Genomic DNA, 27,968 nt, shown 5'->3' with positions numbered 1-27,968 from the left:
AAAACTATGGGGTTTACTTCCAACTCTGTCTCCTCCCTAGGTCTTCCTTGCTGGCTATGATTCCTCCTTTGTAAAAGAGCCAAAGGACTTGGTAAACTAATTCTCATTTAAAATATTAGGGACTTGAGGTATTCATTATCCCTGTCTAAGGTACTATGGTCATAGCTCCTTACCTTTTGAGGTGGAGCTAGGTAGAAACAATGCCTGATCTTCAAGGAATGTCTGTCTTCAATGGTGGAATCTGAAGCACCAAGGTAGTTCATTGTGGGAGATAATTACATTCAAGACACTCTGAATCACTACAACTGGACAACCACATTCCCTGCTCAAGTGTAACATTGGCCCTGTTCACAGACAATAAGCCCTCTGTCCTGGGCCCAAAGTTGAATGCTAGCTGGACAATACAAGTTTAGAAACCAACCGATTTCAGAATCTCGGTACTCCTTCTGCAAACAAAGAAGTACCCGACAAATAGCCACACAGCTGTATGTCCACTTGGCACCACAATATCCTATTGTATTTCTTCAAGTTCTTCCTTGGATTCCCTCACCTGGGTGACAGTGAAGCAGACCTGGAGTAATAACTGGAATAATCACAACCACACACATACATTCATCTGAACTAAAAATTTTCTTTGCCTAAGAGTCAAAAGAAAAACTTCTTTCATAAGGTCCAAAAATATATTTGATTAAAAAAAATTCTACTTAAGTTTTGGTGGGTCTCTGAAGTTCTTCTCAGGCCCTTCATCAGGGCACTAAAGTCCAGTTTTAAGAGGACATTTAAACCCCAGAGTTTCAAGTGAGGAAAAGCTTTCTCTGGGGAATTCTAGGCTTGTGTTCCTAAAAGATCTTTAAATAAAACCCCAAATCTCAGGGTGAATATGTGAATCACGACCAAGTTTTAAGGTCAGCAAGAGCCTCACACAGAATGCTCAACAGAGATGTAAATAGGGGAACAAGGACTGTGTGTCCAGGGAGGGGATTTTGTGTGGTGGCTTCACCACTACCACACACAAGAAGCGAAAGGAGTTTGTGTGAGAGCCCAGCATTTCAAGAGCAGTGCTGTGGAAGGACTCAGAATGACAAAGAAAGGACACAGAGTTTCCTCCCGACTCTGTAGTCATCTGGTAAAAAAACTGCCCCCAAAACCAGATTAGCCTTCCAGCCCATGGGAATAACAGGTTTGAGAACTCGGACTGCCTTAGGGCTCTTCCCAAAGCTGGCTATACAGGCAGGAGGAAGGAGAAAGAGTGGTTTTACTTCCTCAAGCAGGTTGGCACCGAATCGTTTCCTCGTTTCTCTTTATATAAAGAGTTCTTCATGTTGGGGATCCCAGCATCACCGAGGGAGACAGCAGAAAAACCTTATCAGCTTTGTGCACCAATCACTGCTGCTTGGGGCACTTCTTTTCTCCCTAATCTTACATCCCCTTTGCACAGCCTGTGGCAACGGGGAAATGATTCAAGTAACTGGTTCAGGCCTCTGTTTAGAAATAGTTTCTTGGGTGTGAGTTTTCATACCCAGGGGACAGTATAAGTGTCAAAGATTCTCTCTGTTGGCTGGGGCGGATGGGGATGTACTTTAAAGCTCAGCATCAAAGCCTCCACTTTAGAAGCTGAAAGCCTTCATTCCCTTGCCAACTGTGCTTTTTTTCCCCATAATTAATTAATGCAATATTAATTGTGCATGGGCTATGAAGCTGGCTGAAGGAGGATCATGAGGCCTATCCATGCAGATCAGCTGGCTCTATAAAGCCCCAAACCCAGTGGACACACATCTGAGAGGGAGACAAATGCAGAGTGTAACTGTTAAGGTTACAGGAAGAGCAAACTCGCCTTAAATTGCGGAGGGGATTCCCACCAATCACACAATTGGGGTCACGTAGTTACCAGAAGCCACACCTGTGCGTAATGCACTGGGCAAAGGGCCAACTCACAGACAAGATTCAGGCCAGAAAGCGGGGGTGATGGGTATGAGAACAGGGGGGCAGGGCTTCACAACAGGGGAGGGGCCTGCGATTCGGCTATTAGTTCCCGGGAACCAGTACAGGATGAAGGTGGCAGAGGCAGTTTCAATAACCCCTCAAGGCCCAGGAGTAGGTGCCAGTTCCTATCCCACAAAAGCATTTACCCCATCTCAGCCGTAGGCATCCCAGGGAAGTATCCCACAGAGCTGGGCACCGGATTTCCATATTTCTTTGCAGAAGAGCATCCTCAAAAAACAATCACAGCTGAAGTGGAAGACAATTTCCTGCATCATCAAAATACCACTGTCTGCACTAAAATTGGATGTTCAACACTGGAAATCAAGTGAAATAATCATGATACGTAGTATTTATAGATAATGCTTCTCTTGGTATCCCTTGAATTTTTCTTCTGGAATCAGAATAATATAAATTGTTTAAGTTGGAAAGAGCCTCAGGAATCACACACTTGGTTACAGATAAACAAACTGCTGTCCTGGAGGGAATGAATAAATATGATGGGATGACCTAAGTAGCATTCACATGGGGCCAGGGGCAGGAAACATCCTGTACTTCATACCTACTGTATGGTGTCCTGGCAGGTATTCCATGTGGGGAAACTGAGGCACAAAATCATCAAAAAATTTTTCTGAAGCATATCAGCTTAACACAAAAAGTCTGTTTCGATTTGTACACTCACTAATATAACCTGTTTTTAAGGACATCTCTATTCACAGTACTATTCTGTGAAGTAGATCATCTCTTTTAAAAAGAAGGAAAATCAGGTATAATAGAAATCTCTTTCTACTTCATTTAATTTTGTTTCTAACATCCCACAATTTATACAGATACTTGAAAACATGTGACAGATAACATTTGTGCCCACAGGATTGGATCTGGAAATTTATCTTCCTCCAAGTTCAAAAGATAATTTGTTTCTATCTCTGAATTCATCCCTTTGGGCCTTCTTGTCAGCCATTTATGTCAATTTTGCTTGAAATTTTTTCTTAAAAATAAATCAACATGTTGACTTAGATTTTCTCTACCTAACCAACAGCTAAAATAAAACAACTTCCACCAGTTCCACACTTTTAAAAAGCAATATGAAGTGGGAAGGAAAAAAAAAAAAAAAGGCCTGGGTTTTGGAATGAGATGTGTATTCAAGCTGTGGTTCTCCGTGTGCCCCTGGGGAAGTAAAGGACCACTTCCAAGTCTCAGATATAAAATAAATATAATATTTATTTTGCAGCATTGTGTTTATTTTGAAAAGTTCCTGGTTTACAGAAAGTGCTCAATGCGTAGTAGTTACCATTATTACTTATTCCATAAGACCTCACTGGCCAAGGTAAGCCAGTCTTGGGGAAAAAATGAGCATTTAAATCATCACCATGACTTCTAAAGTGGAGCTACATAAGTTGCCTGATATCCTTATAATGTTTTTTAAGATGGTGGTACTTACTTCTTCAAACCTGTTCTGCATGCCCTTTTTTTTTTTTTTTAATGGTTGTTACATCTTTCTGTATAAATCTTCAATTTCCTCAATGAACCGCTCTGGTTAATATTCTAACCCCAGGAGTTGAAAATCCAGCCTCAGCTGTACTAATGACATGGAGCATTCCCTGCACAGGCCTGCATGAGTAGAATTTTCCTTCCAGGCACCCAATTTGCATCCACTACACATCCATAGTTCTTTATCCATTATCTGTATCTCCAATTTGTATTTCTATTACTGGAATCTTAGAGTCTCATTTGAGGGCTATTAGTATCCATGATCTATACGAAGCAGAAACAGAGAACAATTTCAAAAGAATGGAGCTTATTCCACTCACCTAAGATGGAAGCAGGAAATATCAGGCCAGGGTGACTAATTATACTTGGGAATCTCCAACTGGCCTGTGGCCAGTGCTACACTTAAATCTCTTAAATTCTGCTCTCCACTTGATTCAGAAGAGACCAGAAAAAGAACCCCTAAAACACTCATAGCTAGCACAGGGAACTGAGAATGAGAACCCACCAATGGCAACAGTAAAATCAGTAACATCTGAAGATCTCTGCTAAGATTTACCTCTGAACAGCTTAAGGTTGAAGTTGTCAAAGTCATTCCTGCCAGAAACTCCAAGAGTGTGAGCTACTGATGAGGTGTAGCTCAGGCATGAAGCGAAATGGGAGAACATATATCTGCCGTTGGAGAAAGGAAATTCTACCATATTTGTATATATTCAACTCAGCCAATGCTTTCTGAGAATGAAGAGGAGATAAGCAGAAACTCAGGAAAGCAGGGTACAAGCCAACATCAAATTGAATCACTATCATACCTGCTAGCAAGTATTATGTTGATGCAGGTGAGGTGACAACAGAACATAGAGACAGGACCCCTCACTCTGCAGAACACTGGTGTGCCAAGACAAAGACCACGGAGGTTCTGATGGTTGGAAAAATCGAAGGGAAGATAGCAGAGAGGAGAAAGAAGAAATGAAAATAAGGTTTCTTATTTCCTATTATTAAGACTCAACTCATAAAACTGGTTCTCAATGTCTTTTTTTTTTTAATGGCTCACTCTCATAGTCTATTATCAACTTTCAATGTTGGATTTAGAATAGAATTGGGCATGTCTGGGTTCATGGATCTAACCCACAGCACCAGGTAGGGACAACCTAATTGCCAACAGCTTCCAAATATCTGATTCAGAATGCCAAGGAAATTGAGAGCCCACCACATGGAAGAGGAGGGAGCCAGCTCTCCCCTCCCCCACAGAATTAGAGCCACTTTGTCAGAGTTCATGCTGGAGGAACTGCCTTAAATGTACACAGAGCTCACTGCATGAAATGTGAAGTGAAAGAAAAGGTCAATAAACCTCTGGTTATATATTTTTTTTAAAAAAAAGACATCTATAAATAGCTGCTTTTATTGAAGCTGCTTCCTTATCAGGAAGCACGGAGCTAGGAATTAACGTCTGCCTGCATCGGAAATTCTTTCAGACAGCAAACCCAAAAAGGAAATTTCCCTTCCAAAGCATCCAGGCTGTTCTGCTATGGACTATTTTTTTTTTTCTTCAAGCCATCTGAAGCAGCTAACTGGGCCCTTGTACAGCCCCATGTGCAGTGGAGAATAGAAAGTCTTTAAGCATTTCAATGCATAAAGGGAAGGTGCCCAAAAGAAGGTTTAAGGGGAAATAAAATAGAAAAATGGCATTGGCTGGCCAACTCTGATAGAAGGCATTACTGCTTCGTTAAAGACACTGAGAATTAAATCTCTTCCCTGTGTCCTTGCCTCAACTCTGCTGGTGATGTCAGTGCACGTCACAGGCAGCTGTGCGAGGAGAGGCCATTTTTGGAACATTGATAATGGCAAAGGACTCTAGGTCCTTTCTTTGAGAGGTCTTAGGAGACAGGCAAGGGCTGGGGATGTGGCTCAAGCGGTAGCATGCAGCCTGGCATGCGTGCGGCCCGGGTTCGATCCTCAGCACCACATACAAACAAAGATGTTGTGTCCGCCAAAAACTGAAAAATAAATATTAAAATTCTCTCTCGGGCTGGGGATGTGGCTCAAGCTGTAGCGCGCTCGCCTGGCATGCGTGCGGCCCAGGTTCGATCCTCAGCACCACATACAAACAAAGATGTTGTGTCTGCCAAATACTAAAAAATAAATATTAAAATTCTCTCTCTCTCTCTACTTCTCTCTCACTCTCACTCTCTCTCTAAAAAAAAAAAAAAACTCTCTCTCTCTCACTTTCTCTTAAAAAAAAAAAAAAAAAGAAGAAGAAGACAGGCAAGAGCCAAGGAAGGAGACATAGATTCAGGCAGGAGTGTGAAGACAAAGTCCCAGACTGGAGACAGGTGTGAGGAAGGAAAAGGCCCTGGAGATGGTGCCAGGGCTTAAGTAATTTACTTACTTAAATTGTAAGTAAACAATTTACTTTACTTACTTGGGCCACAGACACCTCCTCAATAATGTGTTGTCTCCATTGTCTCTTTCTTGAGAACAAACATAACTTAAAAGATACAAAACATGGCTCTAGTCAAGTAAAACAAAGGCACTGTGTAAGTGCCTTCTCTCTGGGCCTTACAGCAGAGCTGGGCTCACAGCTGTCACAGGCAGTAGTAAGATAAGCTTGCTTCAATTGTGACTTGGAAAAATCAGGTTCGACTCTATGTAGACAGAACTCTAGGTCTTTTCTTTAATGAAGCAGACACATAGGCACATGCAGGTTTCCTTTGGCCATTGAATATGGGGAAACCACTTTCCAAATTGGCTATCATCAGCACTAGAAACTGAAATGGAGCTCTAGTGAGTTATCTGGCCATTGCGTGACAGGCATCATGCCAGGTGTCACACATATAAGCTCTGCTATTGATGAGAAAGCCTCCTCAGTAGATGTTATTTTGCTAATTTGAGGCTTAAATTATCTTAATTTAATGTTAAATCATCTTTCTAAGAGATAGAGGCTGCCTTAAATTCAAGCATATTCAGATCTATCTGGACTTCCGCTAACATGTTTTTTCTTTTTTTTTTTTAAAATTTGGAAACTTCAAGAAGCAGTGGCCCCCTGCTGCCAGGAGGTCAAACCCAGTGAAATGCTGTTGAAGGTGGTGTTTGGTTGAGCTCCATTCTGAAAGCTGGTCCTCTAAAGCCTTTACTACCAGCCCTGTCATTTTGGCTGCAGAGATAAATCGAATTTCAACCTGAGCTCACAAGAATATAAAGAGAGGGCAGCTATAGTAACTGACAAGTAAAACCAGAATAAACTATTCATTGTAGAAGGCTCCCCTTCCTACTGAAAGGTAGATGTGGGCCTGTTGGAGGTTCAGCACATATTAATGGTCAAGTAGCATCTCTAGAACCTTGTCTGCTCCCTGTCCTGCACCCACTGCTGCCTAGACACCAAGAGTCAGCAGCACTTTAACTTTCAAGTTCATGAGACTTTGCCCACGTGTCTTCTCCCAAGAAAGTTAGAGGGTGATTTTCTGAAGTAGAAATCACATTAGATCCTTCACACGCTAGTGAACCTGAACAATTTAGTTTACTTACTTGGGCCACAGACACCTCCTCAATAAAATTGGATCCATAACACCTGCTTCAAAGACTGTCACATGATTAAATGAGATACTAGGTAAGAACACATTTTGTTACTTACAACAACATAAAACATACTATGGTTATATTTAGCTTCCAATGTCTCTTTCTTGAGAACAAACATAACTTACAAAGATACAAAACTGTGGCTCTAGTCAAGTAAAACAGAGGCACTGTGTAAGTGCCTTCTCTCTGTGCAAGTTCTAATATACCTCTGCTTATCACATGTCTGTCTTAAATTCAGTTACTCTGCTGAGAATGCAAAACGGCTGGATGAGTGAGCAGTGAGGTAACATATCCAAAGGAAGGCACTGAATTAAATTATTAAACACACACAAGCAGGAGTAGTAATCTAAGAATTTTGAAAGATTCACAAGGAAAGGAAGGAGAGCCAGGGGACTATTTCTGGTGTTATGATGCTAGAATACTCCCAGCAGCTATTACGACTATTTATTAACCCGCAACATCGTAAACTGTAACCCTATTAAATATGATGAATGAGTCCTGGGTCTCAATTTTTAATCATCAATTTGCAGATATTTTAGAAGGCCAAACGGACACTGAAGATACAGTCTTTGGGCCAATGGCATAATACTCCTATGATTAGATGTGATTAAATCAATTGGATGTGGGATGATAATGTTTAAAAGAAATTTAAAATAAATATATTTAATTATTTAAATTCTGCTTCATATCTGAAATGTATTTACATTGTTATCATATTGCCTGGCATCGGCATCACTGTTGGAGGCCCAGTGTCAAACAGAGTCCCTGTTAACATACTGCAAGCATGTTATGGTATGGATGTTAAAAGTCTCCCAAAGGCTTGGTTGCCAGTCTGCGGAGCTATTGGAACGTGCTGGAACCTCAAGAAAGTAGGGCCTAGTAGGAGGAATCAAGGTCATTGGGGAGGGGGATGCACTTGAAGGGGTTATTGGGACTCTAAACCCTTCTCTTCCTCTCTTTCACGTCCCCACCATGAGGTGAGCAGCTTTGTTCCACCATGCACTGCCTACCATGAAGTGCTGCCTCAACCCCAGACCCAGAAACTTATGGAACCAACCAACCATGGACTGAAACTTCCGAAACTGTAAGCCAAACTTCTTTTAAGTTGCTTATGTTAGGTATTTGGTCTGACTGACACAGAATCTTTACCCTAAGCAAGGTGCCACTACTTCATGATGTGACTTTTGCTGCTCCCTTTAACACCTACTTCCCCACAAGTTTAGAAGAAGGTAGCCTTTGGACAGATGGATTTTAAAAAGTCCCTCCCTCACACAGCAAGGCCCCTGGTGAGAATGGGGAAACAGCATCTGTTCTCCAGGCCATAGCCCTCCTCAGCTTGCAAGGTCAAGAGTGACCTTGACTGAGCACCCTTGAGGGGTCCTTGCTCTTTCAAGTGTTCTCAAGCTGTGATGGAAGGCTGATGGTCCCTTTAAAGGATGGAACTTATTTTTTCACCTGCCCGCTATAATTGTTGTACTTCAGCCCTTCTACCTCCAAGCATACCAAAAAAAAAAAAAGTTTATAAAAGAAGAAGAAAAAAGTCATGTCCTTTCTATTTTCTCAGCAAACATACTTGTGTTTGCTCCCCTAGTGAGCAGCGGAGCTCTGCTGCAGGACTGTTGAAGGGCACCATCCTGAAAATTTGGGCAGTGAGTCAGTCCAGCATGATAGGCCTGGCCCTTCTTCCCTTGACTCTTCTCCTTCCCTAGGGCCAGACTGCCCCCACCATCCCTTCAGTCCCTCACAATCACCACTTAACACAATGCTCCATTTATCACTTGGCTTTTATCACAGGCAAATAAAAGGGAGAGCATCACTTTCTACTTCTCAATAGCATGCTAATTTGTTACGCTGTGTCTTCAGTTTAGGTTTAGCCTTGTGTTTGCAGAACAAACTGGTGAGAAACTCTGTATGAGAATCTTAGCTTTTATGATCTCTGCCCTCCTCTCTCCAAGGATAAGATTTTGATTTAAGAATGAAAGAAAGCAAAAAAGGTAAGAGAGAGGCTTTATCTGGAGATCAAGTGATAAATGGAGAAAAAAAGCCACTTGGAGCCATCCCAGTCTGGTGAGTATCTCTTTAAAACAAGCAGCTAAAAATGCTTTCAACCCAGTAATACCATAAATGTCCTGCTGCTGTCTTGGCTTTCAGATTCTTCCCCGTACTTTCCATGAGCATTCCACTGGGAATTGTCTGGAATCCCAGATTAAAACAGCAATAACCCAATTCCCCTGTTAGAATATTTATTTTCACTAAGGTTTGGAAACTCAGCTGGGATGCATCTTCAAGTGTGTGGCCCCAGTCTTAACCTTCTATTTGCCTTTCAAACAGCATGACAAGCAGTCAAGTCCTGAACAGGACGAAGGAAGCTGGGCCTTGCTCGGAAAGCCCCAGCTGAGGGCAAACAGCAAGAGCCTGGGAACCTCTACTTTCAGAGGATTTGTTCCAGATGTTGGGGCCATGGTATCACAAAGGGACTCATGCGGATTACCAAGGAGAGATATGTAAAGTTAGACTGCCAGAGTATACATTCAGGCAAAGCCATTATCCTAACCTGAATCCACAATCGAACTACTGATTATGCACCAAAGTCAGCAGTAATGTGCTACAGCTGGATGATTGTCTATGTGAGGATCCAGGCACATGTCCATCCAAGGGTAATATGCAAACTACTCAGCAACAGACAGAACAAGTTAGAATGGATTCCAGCCATAAACCAATGTTGTGGCCACATCAGTCATAAGTCTAGCCAAGTATCATCCCTGAATTCATCCACCCATCTTCAAAAATATTTATTAAACACATACTTATATGGTGGCATAATGGATAAAAGCCTAGGCTCTGGAATCAGGCATAATTGAGTTTGAATCTTTATCTCTTATGAGTTTTGCAATCAACCTTAAAAAATTACTTAAATTCTCTAAGTCCTTATGTGTGATATGGAGATAAAAGAAGACCCACCTTACATTGCGTGAATGAAATAAAATAATTTATATATACAGAATTTCACAGCGCCAGGAACAGGATAATCCCACAGTTATTAGCTATTATGATTGTATCCTAGGCATATACTAGGAGCAAGTAATTACTGGTAAGCGGCACAGAAGTGGTTCAATGAAAGAACTGACACTAGAAGAAATCAAAGTGTTGGTATTGAAGAAATGGTTCCAAGGAGAAGGAAAGCTTATATGAGAACTGTGTATTTTAAATATAGTAAGGATCTTAAATATTTTCTACTCCAAATGTGGTCCCACATGATTGGGAAACTGAGTTAAACGACTGACTGCAGTCAAACAGCAGAACACTATGAATTAAGACCTCTTGACTGCTGGTTTGGCTTGTCTATTTGCTTGCCTGCTTCTTTGTTTTACCATGATAACTTTTTAGGGAGAGAGTTCCACAGCAAAAGAGCTTACATATGTCAAAGGCATTCAGAGGTGAACCATGAGTTAGGGCCTCCTTGGGGGATGTTGCAAAATATAAGAATACAAAGTTATGAAAGAAACCTCAGCTTGTTTGGGACAATTGTTCATTATCTCATTTCTCTCTGTACTAGAATTTAAGCTCCATAAGAACAGGGAGCTTTGTCTCCTGTCTTTGTTTCTGTATCCTGATCCTAGAAGCAGATAATCAGTAATTACAAATGGAATGAACAAATGAATGAGATTAGGTGGTAGAAGTGTTCTGCCTACATGGCATGAGTATGTTCTACCCTGAAGTGAATATTCCTGAGGTAAATATACTGGGCATAGGGGCTTATCTGGAGAGAAATCTGCTATTGTCTGCCCACCATTTCTTTCCCAGTTCTGTCCGCTGCGACGGTGCCCTAAAACTCCAGTCTACTAGGACAACAGTGCCCACAGTCATGACCATGGCCTTTAAAGTTCCAACCTCCTTTTTAAAAGTTCATTGTAGAGGAAAAGATGGTAGAATGGGGCTGTGTCCTTTACCTCTCTATCCAGAAATGTCTACACTACAGTAGGCAGCAACTTTGTAATTACCAACAGACACAGCAAACTGAAGAGGGGAAGGAGTTTCATGTTGCCAGTTCCTTGCAAAAATCCCAGCAACCATCCTCACTGTAGGCAGAAGGGATAAACCAGCAATGTCTCCCAGGACCCCTAGCATCAGTCATCTGATTCTCTGATTTATCAGAGAGAGAGAAAAGGAGAGCCTGGGTCCCCTGTTTCCTGTTTTATTTTTCTGTACTTTTAGTAAGCAACCTTCTGAGGAAGGATGGAAACAAAAGGAGAATAGCCTGAAAGAGATGGCCAGCATCACCGTACCACCATTTATGTCACTGGGAATCAACTAGGGAAGGGTCAAGTTGTCCCCAGGAACCTCCAGAACCTGGACTTGTGCTCTCAGGATATCATCCAAGCCGGAGAATGTGGCATTTTCTTGGATACCACGATCAGGGTGGGAATCACGTGATTCATTTTCTCCAGTTGCCCCAATCACATTTTATCACCTGGACTGAGTGGCAGTACAGGAAAGACAGATCAAAAACAGAACTGGCAGATGTCAATGCTCTGGAGGTTGGCATCAGCAGCACAGGTGTGTTGGACCCGATGTCTGCCAAGGTTGCAGCTGAAAATTCAGATGGAAGGTGGTGGAGGCAAGGAGTAGGGATGATTTGGGAGAGGATGGTGGAACTACTACAAACTAAAGTTGCTGAGGCAAAGCAAACCCAAGCAGAGAGTAGAAGAAAAGAGGGGACCAGGGAAAAGACATATATCAGCATATAAAATGTAACCTGCCATGAGAAAAGAAGGGAGGGGGAGTCTACAAAGAAGAGAGAGCACCAGCTTAAAAGCAAAGCAGGGAGTGAAGTGAGTGAATCAGAAACTAAACCTCATTCAGATCAAAGAAAACTTTAAAGGGGAGTAGGTGAATCTAGGAATACAGATAAACATGGCATAACAATAATAATCTGCCTCCTAGGACACTGAATTGACTCTGCCATATAGTACACATTTCCAGATTTTTTTTTTTTTGACATATCATCAGACATGAAATAAATACACTGAGAAATAAGCGACAAGAATCTCAAACTTTAAACGGCCATTATGGGGTGGGGTCAAATGATTCCAAAGCAACCAAAGCGAACAAGGCAGAGTCCTGTGAAAACGACCCCAGAGTCTGCCCCTCCATGGCTCGGAGCCCTCTGCCTCCCCCGCCCCGTGCGGTCCAGCAGCCTGGCTGTCAGTCTGTCCTTCCCCTTCCCTTGGCAGCCGACACTCACGCAGGTGCGCTGGCAGGCGGATCGAGTCTTCCTCCATCCTAAGCGCTCGAGGCACTGGAACATGAAGTGGAGTCGAGGAAGCGTAACTCGGCACCGGGCTCTCTGGAGGTGTATATGAAATTCGTTCCTGCTGTTAAAAATAAGGGCAGGAAGAGGCGAGGGGGTTAAAAAGGCAGTGAAAGTTTGGAATGGAGGTGTGAAACTACCCAGGGGTGTGGGAAGCAAAAGGGAGGTGGGGCATTCGGAACACCTGGTTCATAAGTTGTCCTTTAGATGCTTCACATTTGAGGTTTATAAAAAAATGCAGGAAAGGTTGAATATTGATTGGGCTCTTTGGACTGAGGTCAACAGATGTGCACCCCTGTGGTTTGTTCAGGTAATGAGGAGGGACACAGGTGAGCAAATGGGGAGAAAAAAGTCCAAGAGAATAGCTTAAAAGCAACTCTCTCAAAAATTATTTTTCCAAGTCACATATCAATGTCACCAATGCATTAACACCACATTTCCTCTTCTCTGGCGATAACTCCAGCTTCTAATCAAAGTATGATTCTATACTCAGATCCAGTAAGAGTATATTAAATAGGCGAAGTGGAAAGTAATGGCTAAAAAGACCTAGGTTTTGTTAATAAATCTATGAGCAAAGTTTTTCTATCATCTTTCTCTCACAAAACAATAACCATAACCAAAAATATCCAACATTTAATTTCTTCCTTCCTAAGAGAGAATGATCTGCAGAATTAGTAGGTGTCTCTTTGTTCCTTCATTTCCCATCAGAATCTGTATTTCCTTTCCCTCTAAAATATTTCATACATCTTCAAAGAATTATTTGGACTAAGGAAAGCATTATTTAAATGAAGATGCTTAATGACAGTAGGAGGGGCTTCAGTAGTTTCACCATTTGAATTCAAATGAGCAGTGTTTGCTAGATCAATTAAAAGAAACTGGATGGGTGTGAAGGATTATTTTATTATTAGTTTGAAGTTAAAATATTGCAAATAATGGCAAGAAACCAACTAGTATATTCAGATAGAACAGTAGTGCAATTTGCATCTCAGATCTACACACCAACTAGTTTGACTTGCAGTCACATACATAAACATAACTTCCGTTAGCTTCTGCGGTTTAACTGGGCAAAGTAGGACATACAAAGTCCAAAAATAAGTTGGGATGAAAAGACCAGTAAGATGCCATTATGAAAATTTTAAAAACCAGGAGCAAAAGAAAATCCTAGATTAAAGTAAAGTGAAGACGGTATTTACTTCTTGGAAGGATAGTTCTTTCAACATTTTACATCTCTTCAAATGTGCAAAGGGAAGCAGGGGAGTCCCGTGACCCTACAACCAAATTAAAACTTCTCTTCTGCTCATGGCCTGGAAAGTTTGGTGGTTGTGGCAGGAAATTTCAATTTTAAATGAATATATACATATTGTTGCAATTTCCAGATGGAATTGCTACACCTTCCCTAAGGCATCCACTAGCAGAAACTAGGGTGGGTGGAATATTTCTGTTTAAACATACATCTTAAAGTTTCCTGGTGAATTTGTTAATTCAGGGCAGGCCCAAATATCCTAGATTTGATTTTTATGTCAATCAAGATGTCTTATGAAAGGTCACCCAGAGGCAAAACTGTCAACTTCACTTTTCTCGAACTTTATCAAATATCACACATAGTTTGAGCAACTCTAACTTAAGGAGGAGTTACACTTTTTGGTGTTTGTGTTAGGATAGTTTAAGAGGCAAAGATATATAATCACATGTATGGGAAACATTAAATTTATTTAGGGGTTTTGCTAGGTGAGATGTGCTTTTAAGCATTTCAAACATAATCTGTTTTTCTAGATTAATTTTTTTTCTAAATTCTCCATTCTCCTCCACCCTCACATGATCCCCCAATCTCATCATACATGTAGATGTTTGCTGTTAGCTTTATTCCCAGAAGTAGCTTTCTGTTTTGTTATGGTTTTTGCAGAAGCGAAACAGTTGGTGAAGAAAACACTGTGCAACCAAAGGGTCTCCAAAGGGCATGGCATGAGTACAAGAAATAGAGAGGATGGTATTTCATAATACAATTATTTTTCCCTTAAAGCAAGGAGAAACAAGGTCCTCTAGCTTGTCTATGAAAACCAGGCCAGCTCATCCCTGCCTCCTCAACTCCATCAAGGACAAGCTGGAGAAGCCCAGTCCTCAAAATTACTTCTACTTTATTTCTTGGGAAATCTGCCTCCCGCCTACTGATAGGAATCCAGGGAGGCTTCACCTCTGCAGTGTGTTAGGTGCTGGCTTGCGACATTATATTTGTGCCTTCATTTCCCTGAAGTTTCTTAGGAAGAGTTTTTACTTCTACATGGTTCCCTCACCTCACAGCTACACTGACATAGCACACTTGAGCACCTGCCTGGATGTTATGTCATCCTTTCCCATACCCATCCAAGAAATTGTAAGAGACAACTGAACTATTTCATAATGAAACCTACAGAAGGCAGGCCAGAGACTGAACAACTGTGACCCTGAACTCCACTCATTCCTGAGGATAGCTTCCACTATGGTGAAAGTCAGGATTGCAACCTGCAAGCTGAGAGCAGGAAGCTCTTTTTAAAAGGTTCAAGGAAGAGATCTGTCAGTCACTGAAGAGAGTTTATCTTGACCATGTGGAGGAAAGCAAAATGCGCTTCTAGAACCTCAAGCAATCTGCCAGCAGCCAACACAACCTACTGGAACCCTGGGTTCAGCAGACAAAAGAGCCCCAGGGACCCCAGGAAGGATGTTGCCCAGTGCACAAACTTTTTTCTGAGAAGAGAACACACAGCTGGGAATCCCATACTTCAGAGTTAACTCCTTTTGTCTCTCTTTGCGACTCTCTAGTGGTCCTCATTTTTTATTTGATTAATATAACCATGTACTTATCTTCTATAATGGCACATCAGCACACTACCAGCAATTAGAAAAATCATACAAATACCACCTGCTCAGATGGAGACAGCTAGACAGAGGAACTCAGGGAGACTAACAGCCAATGTCCCAAAGAAAGGGAACTCTATTCTCACAACTGCTTCTCTGGTCTGATCCCAACAAAAGAGGGGGCTAGGTAGAGTTGACAGCACACTCACCTCTAAAGCAAACTGTCAGTCAGATGAAAACCAGAGGTGCTTTATTTTAACATGGGGTGGGGGAGAAGGGAGTAAGGATTTTCCCAGGAGGATTATAAACACAGCTCTAATTAAATTAAAATGCTGCAGACAGTGATATTAATGCATTCGAGTGTTGTAGGGGCATAAACTGCAGGTGTAGGTCAATGATGTGACTAAAGATGCAGTCATGTGGTTATGTTATTGTTTAGATGCTGAAAAACGTAAGTAAAACAGGCTGCTCTCAAATTTGTAAACCCAATCTAAACCAACTGGCTGAACAGAAGCAAACGCACTGCAATTTCTGAGGGTAATCGCAATACCTATAGGGACAGTGGCAAGGAGAGGTAGAGAATAGCTCAAAGCTCAGAAAAGAAAAAATAATTTTAAGCAAAGGGTATAGAATGGTACCAAATTCAAATGGTACCAAATTCAAAATGACTTACATTTCTCTCCTCCTTCCTTCTCCAAACCATGAAGGCCAATGATAGATACCCATCTAATTATGCTTCTTTTCATATTAAATACCTAGCAACCTGTGAACCTGTGACTCCCATGTAAACCACCACGTTTACCACCCCTTCTTTTCTGGGGGGTACCTGGGATTGCACTCAGAGGCACTCTCCCACTGAACCACATCCCCAGCCCTATTTTGTATTTTATTTAGAGACAGGTTCTCACTAAGTTGCTTAGCACCTCACTTTTGCTCAGGCTGGCTTTGAACTCATGATCCTCCTGCCTCAGCCTCCAGAGCTGCTGGGATGACAGGCATGTGCCACCACACCTGGCAAGGCTTACCACTTTTGTGCTCAGCAGGGGAATGGCATCCCCACCACAGACTGCACATTATGGAAGAGCCAAACAGAAAAAATATTATCACCAAAATAGTCTTTCCTTTTCAAAATTATTCAGTATAGAACTTCTACATATCTTAAGGATCCCCCTAGGACATTTATGTACTTGTTCCTGTACAATTGACCCTTTAGGTTGAAGGATTGGGAAACTTGGGAGTTTATTGTTAATTAAATACTAATTCTCTGGAAATAAAGCATTTTGGCAATTGAGACAAACAGAAATAAAGTTGGTGTACTTCCACTAAGATGTTTTGCAGGTCATTGCAAAGATTCCTAAACTGAAGAGCCGAGATGTCCTGATTTAGGAAACATTTCTAGAAATTGCCCCATCCCCATTATAAATGCCCAGATTATTCCCCCATGCTGGTTTCTGAAGCCTGTGTAGGCAGTCCTGAGGAGGAAGAGTGTCACAGAGGTATGATAAGAATGCCACAGGAGCCCTGCCATGCTGATGTACTTTGGTGTCCCATCACTGCAATGACAAGCTGCAACCCAGACAAGATGGGAAACAGCAGGCAGCAAAGAGAGTGCTTGCACTGGCCACGTTCTACCCGTTCTACCCGGGAGGGGAGGCTGACTTTCTCACCCTGAAGGTTTTCAGGAAAGCTGCTTGCAAAGCTGAGGCTTGTACTCTCATCAGCCTGTATAGACTGAACAGAAGAAATCTCTCCTCTGGGAGGCTATTTATTGAGATTTACTAAATTAATGTCTGGACACACAGTTTCTCAAGTACACTCTTCTGGCTGGAGAATGATCCAAGGTGGTGGTGCTGGCTTTCATTAAACAGGTTTTCATTAAGTGAGCCTTTATTAACAAGCTATATCTACTCATTACCAAAACACTGAATAAGCAGAAATTTGCCTGCACTGTATTCTAGGTTTTTGGCATCATGGATGCAAACAGACATGAGAACCTAAACTAATGTGCTCCTGAGAGTCCATGTCTTTCACTGGAAAAAGAAATTCATTGAATATTTTGTCCACCCCAAAATTCAGTGAAAGAAAGAACTTGAGAAAAGATGCAAATGTGGCCACAGATAATCAATTTTTGGATTCTCCCCAGAAAGGAACAGTATACCCTAAGATCTGGGGTGAGGAAAAATACTCCAGGTATTCAAACAAAAGTTCTGAAGTAGAAGACCAGATTCAGAAGTAAAGTTGTGATGATTTCTTCCCACCCCAGGAAGGTTCTAGAAGATGCCTAAACCAGGGATCCAATTTCACTTTCTTCCTGGTGTCCAGGGTCCCTCTTGAGAAAAATATCTTTCGGGAGACTGTCATTATTTTTTTTCAAACAAAATGTTTTTTAAGATGCTTGCAGGATGTATATCAGTACTTTCAGCGGGAAGAAAATGGGAGGGCCCTGTTGAAATTGCGGTGGTTGGGAAACACATTCCTGGTCTCTGGAGCTTCCTCCCTGGGCTACCCAAATGGCCCTCAGGGAGAGGGAGCACCTGACAAACCACACTCAACACTAGGCCAGGGCTCTTCCTTCCAGCCTGGTTTCTCCAGTGCCCTTTTTCTGTAAGTTTATGAAAATGTTTCAGGACCTTATATTTGTGGATTCTTGTTTAAAGCTGAAATAAACAAGGCAAGGAGTCCCTTGTCTCCTCTTTTGGACCAGGGACATCCTAAAATCAGAAGACAGTGAATTGCATCTGCCAAACAGCACAATTAAATCAAAGCATCTTAGGTTTTCCTTTTATCCAGATCTGTTATCCATGCACAGTGAGGTTTAGAAAAGAAAAAGAACATTAGCAACAGGCCCTGCAATCAAGCCTTGCTGTAAAAGGTCATTGAGACTTCTTCCTCCCTATGATTAAGAAATACTTCAACATTCATTTTGTATTCGCGATAAGCCCAGGCCTGTAAGAGGCATTGCAAGTTATAGAACTATAAATCCTAAGGATTTCCATGATGGCCCCAAAATTTACAATTCTGTGCAGGGACTGGTGATGTAGCTCAGTGACAAAGCACTTGCCTGATATCCAAGGCCCTGGGTTTGATCCCTCGCACTGCAAATAAATAAATAATTGAAAAATTCCCCAGGCATGGTGGCACACACTGGTAATCCCAGCGACTCGAGAGGCTGAGGCAGGAGGATCAAGAGCTCAAAGCCAGCCACAGCAAAAGTGAGGTGCTAAACAATTCAGTGAGACCCTATCTCTAAATAAAATATAAAATAGGGCTGGGGATGTGGCTCAGTGGTCGAGTGCCCCTGAGTTCAATCCCTGGTCCCCCCAAAAGATCCGGTGTCATTTTACCGGTAAATATGTATGAACACTCATATATACATTACTTATACCTCTCAGACTACATCCTAATCTTAGTTGGAAAGCATAGACATTGTAACAACCAGAAAAGGGAGTTTAGCATTAAGGGAAGATGAGGTCTGTGCTTTCTGTGGAGACCTTAGGGGCCTCAACAACCACAACAAAAAAAAACGAGGCAAAGAAGGCATCCTTGTCTCCACTCCACAGTAGGGAACCTGACCAGAAGATCACAGGGCTCAAGCAACCTGTTCCAGACACCAGCTCATGACCCGGCTGGTATTTGGGTACAGATAGTCTTATTCCACTCCTCTGAACTGTTTTTAATAAAGAGGAGCAATAAGAAATGGCATTTAAGTCATGCTGGCCAGTCAACAATGGCTTCCCAGCTCATGGGGAATTCCAAGAGATAAGTTCAAGCTTGTAAGAACTGTAGCAACCTTGGAATATTTCATGGCTCTGAATCTGTTCTTGAAATTCCACCTGGGCCCCTGAGGGTCACTCAGCAGAGCTGCCTAAACCAGGGTGTCTACTTTATTCAGCTTGTTGCTTATCTCACAAAGAGAATAGATGGAGGGTGTAAATGCATTTAGCTAAAGGAAAGGGACTAACTATGATGAATGGGAAAGTTGTTTCAACCTCTGAACAGGAGAGCATCAGAATTCATCCCAGGATGTGTATTTACTGCAGGACACAATCAATAGGGCCACTAGGACATTTAAAGATCACTTGTGTAAACGATAACTTTACCTTGGACAGAAATCTCATCTTGGATATTAACAACAAGAAACCATTTCCCTTACTCAACTCTTGCCATTTATCTAAGGGCAGCAAATCTAAATGTACAGGTGAGATAAATAGAAGCACTGAGAAGGAAAAGACCCTGTCAACATTTATTTGGTGTCTATAGTGGTTAGATCAGTGTGCCAAGAAGCCATGGAGTCCACCTCTAGAATTTGCAATGGCCACAGTCCAAGCAAAGCTCCATCAACAGCCTGAAGATGCACATTCCCAAATGAAAGATGAATGAAGGCATTGATGATATACCTGGCTTGTGGGGCAGAAAAACTAAAGGGTCTGCAGAGATGCCTTTAAATATTGGAAGGGCAGGTAAAAGTAAAAGTTGAGGCTTATTTATTGTTTTAGTCAGCTTTCTGTTACTATAATAAATTCCTGAGATAATCAATTTATAAAGAGAAAAGGTTTATCTTCGCTCACAGTTTTGGAGGCTCCAGTTCAGAATCAATGGGCCTTTTGCTTTGGGCAGCACAGCATGGTAGAAGCACATGGTAGAGCAAAGCCACTCACTCAGCTCATGGCTGGGAAGCAAAAGAGAAAAAGAGGAAGGGGCTAGGGTTCTACTTTCCCCTTTGAGAGCATACCCACAATGACCCAAAGAACTCCCACTAGGCCCCACCTCTTAAAGGTTCCACTACCTCTCAATGGCATCACTCCAGGGACCAAGCTTTAAAACACATGGGCCTTTAAGGAGACCCTTATCCAAACCACAGCGCCTGTATACCCAAAGAGAGCAGAGTCAGCCACAGACGGGTATACCAGAAGAAAAGCCTAACAGCTGAAGCCTCCAAAGGCCAACTAAAGTCCCCCAAAGCCAACTGAAGTGGAGGGGAGAAGGTTACTCTAAAGGGCTTTCCACACAGGGAAGGAGCTCAGGCAGGCTCCTTAGAAATCCAAGATGCCGCTTCTGTACAACCTTCTACACCCTGGTGAGGCAAAACTTATTAATGACAGTGTGGGTGCGGCAGGCCCAAATGTAACATGAACACCAGGCCCCCTTCTCTACCAGTGAGTTCCCAAGTCCCCTCCATGTCCTAGAGTTCCATCAAATATAATCTGAAAAAGCACTGGTTTCTAGAACTGGGATTACCAAAGCAAAAAAACTCAAACAGATTTCTTATTGCCCCAACTTTAAAACATTTTCATTAAGATCCTTTCCACTCCTTAAGTGCCATGAGTTTTTTTCCCTCTGTCTGAATTTCTCAGACATTTCTGACATGAATAGTAAGCAGAATCTAAAGCTGTGATTCCTTTTAATGCCAGGTTGTGGTTTCCAGGGAGTTCTTTGGAGCTGGCCCAGCTCTAAGGATGCACGGATGGTTAGCTCATTTGGCTGGAACCCAGCGCTGAGGCACAAGGAAGCAAGGTTACAAGCTTCAGACCTGCATGGGAAAATTAAATTCCCTCCATTCCACAACCTTAGACGACACCCCTCATCCCTGCCATGATGTAGACAGCGGCTTTTGCTCAAAGCATGGTTCATTTGAGCTCCGCAGAGCACATCACCACTCCTGGGAACGCCAGGCCAGTGCTATCCACGGTGGGTCACAGCTTCACTTCAGGACAAGGTGGTGTGGCTTCATTTACACCAAACCATCATGTGTACCTCTGGAAAAATCAACGCTTGCTGTTGGATTTACCCAGAAATGTCCCTAGGTTTTTGATCTGCCTTTTAAAAGAGGGTCACTGAATCCTTTCTTTCCAACTGTTTCCAGCAGCAGAAGGAACAGGTACTTAAATTAGCAGCGGTTTGTATCCCTGGCAAAACAAAGTGGCCAAGTGCAGCTCCTTATTAGCTGTTTTCTCCTCCATTAATGCTATTCCCTTTAATGGTTTGGCTATTACGATTAGCCAATCTGCGTTGTCCCTGCCTGGGGCTAACAAGTAATGAACTGAGAGAGTTGCCATTTACTTGCATCAAGGGCGCCATTAGAGAAAGCTTCTCAATTTCTCCCCACAAATGAGAGAGACCTTCCAGGCATGTCCCACTGCCACAGGACTGCTCCTGTACATCACTGTGATGCCCTTGGAGGCAGGAGCTGCCCCTGGGACTCATGGGACTGAAAACCTGAGCAGAGAGGAGGTCGAAGGTCAGGCTCCTACAGACCAGGATGGCCTCCAGGGTTGCTTTGAATTCCTCCCTCCCTTCACCTGCTTTATCTGGCCTGGTAAGTCCCTCACCTCCTCCAATAGCTTTCTTCTTTCGGTTATAGCATTACTCTGGGCTCTGCTCTTTTTTATTTCTTTCTATATCCTGGAAGTCTGGTAAAAGGAAGAGAGAGAAAGAGAGAAGCTATGGTTCAAACCCACAATCCCAGTGAGTTGGTAGAAAAAAGTTGAGGGAGGCAAGTCAGACCTCCTTTAAAAGGAAAAAAGATTTTTTGTGTGTGCTGTGATTTATCTTTTCAAAATGCTTATTGCTTAAGTGGACCACCCATGCCTAATTAGAAACTTTAGGTTTTAAAGACCAGACAGCAGAGCAAGGGGAAAAGGTTTGCATTCTAATTCAAATGTGGGTAATCCAGAGTAATGCGGAAAGATGCTGTGTGCTTTGTAGTGCTGGCCCAGGCTCTAGGCAGCCCCTGGGGAGCTGTTTTAATGAAACCCTACAAGGCCCTGATGCCCCTACCCCCACCCACAGGGCAGAGAGCAGGAAGAAGGTGAGTAGCAACCATTACCATGGTCAAACTAAAGAGATGCCCTAGCTCTACACCTATCAGATATCTCCTGGGTTACTTCGAACTGAGAAGTAAAAATAAATAGAAAAAGCCCTGCAGGGGCTGGGATTGAGGCTCAGCGGTAGAGAGCTCGCCTAGCACGGGAGGAACTGGGTTCGATCCTCAGCACCACATAAAAATAAAGGCATTGTGTTGTGTCCATCTACACCTAAAAAGTAAATATTAAAAAAAAAAAAAGAAAAGAAAAAGCCCTGCAAACTATACCTAGAGAAACAAGCACAAATTCAATCAATAAGTGAGTCCACATCTAGTGTTGCTATCTGAGGAACCGCAATAATGATGATACTCAGCCTCTTCTGTCACGCCATGTTATTCTAAAAATGAATGGGATGAAGCTTGTACCATATTTTAAATCAAAGGCTCTCCATAAACACAAGGCATGATTATGTCAGGAATTTGAGAAGTCCCTCATGAAGCATTACTTTCAATGCATGCTTTAAGAATTACACCTGTCTTAATGGTGTAAAATGGGAAATTAAGTTAATTGAAAACAAGAGTGAAGACTGACAACGACCTTGCCATATAACTAAGAAACGAGGACAGAATTTATCTCCTCACTTCTTCCCAGGCTCTATGACCCTAAAAAGTAACATACAGACCATCTTCTACACTGATCAGGAGTGCTGCACATCTGTTTTTAGATTTTCCAGAAGTAATAACCATCTCACCAAGTCATTTCTACCTAGACATGTCCAAAAAAAATCACAGACATTCCCTGATTCTTAGACACAAGACTCTGGATCAGAAAAGGTCTCTTCCCCCTTCACTGTGGTCATGGTTAGAAAGACCTGGGAGTTTTGTTTTTTAGTTAACTAATAACGAAAACAAGTTTTGCTGACAAGCATTACTATGAAAATTCCACTGGCATTAATATTCAAAAAAGTAAACCGAGAATGAGAATGCAATATACAAGAGCCTGTGTGTGTGTGTGTGTGTGTGTGACTGCAAGGGTGAGTAACAAACTATGAAGCAGCTTGAAATAATAAGGAAACTTACATGCTGCCTTGTGGAGACTAATAGTTCATTTTACATGTAAAAAAAAATGCTTGAATTTCCACATACTTCAGGGACTCAGGATCAGATAACAATTTAGGAAACACATTTTGAATCAGGTATTCTGAACCTTAGATGCACGTCAGACTTATTCCAAGAAACTAAAAAAAAAAAAAAAAATCCCAGTATCCAAGTAAATCAGAGTGGGGTTGTGAGCCAGGCATTAATAATTGTTAAACTTACTAGGTATTCCAATATGTAGAGTCAAGGTTGAGAATCACTATCTTAAAACGAAACATAAAAAAAAAAAAATAGAATAAATCAAGACATATGGTAAGTGATTCTCTTTCACAATAGAGTTTAGAAACCTTATTAATCAATTTGCTAATTGTCCTTCCCTCCTGAGTAAATTACCACTGTCCTGCCTTTAAGCATAAAACAGTAATCAGTGTAATACAGGAAGTTCCTGAATGGTGACTACCTGACCTACATATGAACAACTGCTCCACGCAGGTGAGTGCAGGGGTTCCTATTCTCTCCCAATTGCCTCTGGAGTTCCTCTGTGGCCACCACAGAAGGCTGCTCGGCCCCACTTTCTGGAGCTTAGCACAGAGCCCTGATCCTCAGCACTGGCTGTACTTCTGTGTGACAGGAGGACAGGTTAATGGAGGTGAAGGGAGAGGAAATGAAACCCATCCCCCTCTGGCCTGCACTCCCTCCCAGAAGGGTCAGTGTCAGTCTTCATGTTCTCAGGCCCCAGGACCCCTTCTCCTGCTGAAGACAGGACCCACATCAAATAGCTTTGGTGACTGGAAAGCCACTGTTTCCTGGTGAGGGGAATGATCGCCAAGGTGGCTGCTACAGAGATTACCTGTGCCATCTTAAAGTGGCCAGTGGGACACATCTTTTCCCCCAAGATACCTTTCTATTCTAATGGTTAGCACCCTCAATGCTCAACCCCGCCCCCCACCCCCAGCAGCTGACTTCTTAGAATCCTAAACTATTAGACCTTGAGTCTGCAAGGGCTCTTTGCCAAGCCCTAAAGTCCTTCAATTAAAACATGCCTCCACATCCTCTCCACAAGTAGGAGTCAGGCCATAGAAACTAACACAAGACTGACTTGACAGAGGTAAAAATTGAGGCTGAAGTGTTAAGAAAATCCTTGAATGAGGCCAGACATGGTGGTGCATGCTGTTAATCCCAGCGACTCTGGAGACTGAGGCAGGAGGCTGGGGAGTTCAAGGCCAGCCTCAGCAACTTAATAAGGCCTTAAATAACTCAGCAAGACCCTGTCTCTAAATAAAATATATATTTAAAAAGGTCTGGGGATGTGACTCAGTGGTTAAGTGCCCCCGAGTTTAATCCCCAATACAAAAAAAAAAAAAAAACTTGAATAAACCACATAACTTTCAGGATGGAGCTAACATCCTAGGTGTAGTAGGACACAATAACTTTATTTTACTTATTTGTTTATTTTATGTGGTGCTAAGAATGGAACCCAGTACCTCACACATGCTCAGCAAGTGCTCTACCACTGAGCCACAACCTCACTCCCAACATTTTTTAAACTCTTGGTTCCTCATGATTAAGTCTGTACACAAATTGGCTTTAAAGGGTAAGGGTAGTTTACATAAGAACCTAGGCAATTTATTTACTCTTTTCTTTCTTTCTTTCTTTCTTTTTTTAAGGAAAACCTTTGTAAGAAAAAAAAAAGCCACTGGAAACTTAAGTTCTTCTATAAAACAAAATTTTCAGCAGTTTCCAAGTATCCTGATTTTATCAGTAGTTTATCTCTTCTTTCTTGAAGCAAAATTCAGTTCTAAACTGAGAGGATTGTAGCATGAATATGGCTTTAACAACTGAAATTCACTTGGGTGTTAAAGCGAGTAGAGTGGGTTGTAATTCTCTCTGCATCTTCAGAAAGCAACTTGCAAACCAAGCTGTGATGGCAGGCTGTATCACACCAGTCACACCTCACCAGGGGCTTCACCAACAGGCCTAACATGTAGCTGCCAGTGACTGGGATCTACAAAGAGAAAGATCTGCAAAGTTTAACAAAACGCTGAAGGAGGGACACTGAACATCACTCAGGGTTGAAACAGGAGCTGGAGAAGGGCTGGTATTTCCTTCAACATCATGGAATTCCCCTCTGGTTGGATTACTTTATATTCCTTGCACCAACAGATCAAACCCATGCTGACAGTCCCCAAGATTTCTGCCTGGAGAAAAGGTGAAAGGATCAAATAGACACAAATGACAAAGCACTAATGTAGTTCTTTGTTCTCAGGAGAATCAGTGGTTTCTGAGTGCTTGAAAATGCACTTGAAAATCATTCTGATTAACACAAGGCAGAGCTATCTTCTCAATTAACCTGCTCTTATTAAAACCTATTTTCCAACCCTCAATTCTCATAAACCCATCCACATAAAAAAGCATGTTAATAGAAGAGGAAAAATGATTCTCTAGCTTTTGCAGTCTAGCAACTTTCCCTAGAAAGTCTGGCTGCCCCTCCAGATAGTTCCACAGGCATTGTATAAACTAGCACTGTCCAATAGAAACAACGCAAGTCACGTGCAATCTAACAATTTCTACTCATCACATTTAAAAAAAGGTAAAATTGATTTAAGTAATTCATTCCACTAAATACAATATAGTACAAATATTCTTTCAATATTAATCACTACATAAAACTACTGAGATCTTACCTTTTTTAAACCATCTGAAAGTGAGCATCTAGTTGCATTACATCACATTTCCAACTGAACAATAGCTTTTCACTACAAACATTTGACCCATAGTGATTTAATAAAATTTACAGTTGAAATAGCAAAATCACATACCCAGGCTACTGCAAATATTCTTTAATAACTGATTTGAGTATGTTTTAAAATTAAATTTAATTAAAATTGCATAAAGAATTCCACTTCTTGGCAGCACTAGCCATTTCCAGTACAAATGGTAACCCTATTGTACACCCCAGGATAGATCCTACTGTAGCACCCTACAAGGATGAGTGGGGGCTACAAGAGGAAGCCCTGTCCCCATCTTTTCAGAAACATCCTAGACTGGATAGACAATGACTACGCATAATCCATGTTCCTCTTCTTCATTTCTCTTAACAATAGTCATTAGAATTCTCCAAGCTGGAAGCCACTTACAGAGAAGGATAAGGGAACGGGGCACTTTCCACCTGCCCTCTGTACTCAGAGCCCAGGAGCCTTATGACACTGAACAGGAAGAATGCAACAGGAGGACCCTTGATGAGATACGCCCCCACCATACAACCAATCTCTAAGATTTACCTTACATTTATTCTTGCATTTAGTCTTTCACCAGTCCTAGCCATCATTATCAGTATAACTTCCCCCTCCTCTCAAGACTAAAAACAATACAAGTATGAGCCTGAACAAACACCCTTATTACTTCCTCCACAATGATTCTTCCCTCTAAAACTAAAGGGGTGTGGACCCACCTGAGTCTCAGTTTCCTTGGATCATCATCATGAAATTGAAACAACTATGCTGGTGGACTGATAAGATTTTGAGTAAATTAAATAAGGTCAAAACATGAAAAAGGGAAATGCAAACCCTGACCTATTATTCTTAAGCAACAGCTTCCATTTCTTTCAGACCTAGGTTCAAAGGCAAATGCCTCTCCCCTTCTCCACTCCTTCAGTCAAGTGCTTTAGAAACCTAATGTGTATTGTCTTACTGCATGATAACATTCTACCCTTTATGTACATTAAGTCCCTGTGAGATTGAAGAATGGGTAGTATTGTTCTCAGTTCAGATTGGAAAAATCATTCTATCTAATTTTTAGAGACTGGCCTTGGATATGTCACTTTTAGATTATAAGGAAAACACAAAGGGAACAGAAGTCTATGACCCTGAGAATCCTGAAACCTAAACAAAAATCTTGCTTACATTTGACCACTGTTAATAAAAACCCTCTAGTTCACAAAAGGTTCAGAAAACCTCTTAGAGTTGACTGCAGGGTTTTAACTAGCATCCTGGCTCAGTGCTTTACACAGGTAGATCCCTTGCCATCTGGACTCAGCCTCAGGTGCTCCATTCAGGAGCCTGGCGTGTCCTGGGCCAAGTCTCTGCCAACGCCTGCCCAGCTTTAGCAGACCAGGCAAGTCTGGATCTAAGTGTGGTTTGGATCTAAGTCTTATTCTTCCCAATTCCTTGTTTACCTGTTGATGGTTCACAGGAGTTTGGATATTTGATATTTCCATTGGGGGTCAACCTCATCTTTATCTGCCTCTCATACCCACAAACAACACAGGAGCCCTAGGCTCTTCCACACACCCTGCAGGGTAGGTCATCATGTGAAGTAACTCAGCATGAGCGGGGCCTTGACTGTCTTGTTCAATGCCATATCCCTTCACCTCTAGAACAGGACTCACAGTGGTCACTCATTGAGCATTTATGGAATGAAGGAGCCTCCTCATGTGATAGTTTCACTGAATTATATGAAAAAAAAAAAGTTCACTCAAAAAATATTGACAACACAAATTCATCTTTTGTTCTGTGTTCTCACTTAGGATCACCTGGCTGACTTATTAACAAGATTTGAAGCTCAACCATCTACCAAAAAACCAGGAAGTACTACCAACCACCATCCTGTCCAGGAAAGGCAATTATCTGCCCTATTATTCAGTTCTTTAACTGATCTTTAAGGCTTCTAAGCTGTTCCAAGTTTCTGAAACATCTTGCCTACTATGATCCCATCCCATTAAGTCTGCTGCCTCTCAGGATAGAAACTTCATAATGCATTTATACATATTTCAATAATGCCACTGTTCCTTAAAATGTACTTCAGAGGGCTGGAGTTGTAGCTCAGTGGTGGAACACTTGCCTTGCAAGTGTGAGGCACTGGGTTTGATCCTAGCACCACATAAAA

At 42.0% G+C, this 27,968-nt stretch overlaps 1 protein-coding gene across 2 annotated transcripts in view; it reads right to left on the bottom strand.

Moving 5' to 3' along the window:
• The window catches only part of Etv6 (ETS variant transcription factor 6), a 221,465-nt gene that overhangs the window by 116,627 nt on the left and 76,870 nt on the right, over positions 1–27,968 (bottom strand). Inside the window, exon 2 of one of the 2 annotated variants that reach the window (XM_046435609.2) lies at positions 12,287–12,416. In XM_046435609.2, the coding sequence (XP_046291565.1) occupies positions 12,287–12,416 (130 nt within the window). The remainder of the gene's footprint in view (positions 1–12,286; positions 12,417–27,968) is intronic. The other variant, XM_046435610.2, reaches the window with a different exon arrangement.

This window comes from Marmota monax, unplaced genomic scaffold (assembly GCF_021218885.2).
Source record: "Marmota monax isolate L192 unplaced genomic scaffold, Marmota_monax_Labrador192_F-V1.1 WCK01_AAM20220418_F8-fsc00012, whole genome shotgun sequence".
NCBI classification, from domain to species: Eukaryota; Metazoa; Chordata; class Mammalia; order Rodentia; family Sciuridae; genus Marmota; species Marmota monax.
Note: the sequence above shows the minus strand (reverse complement) of the source record. Positions and strands in the feature narration are given on the sequence as shown.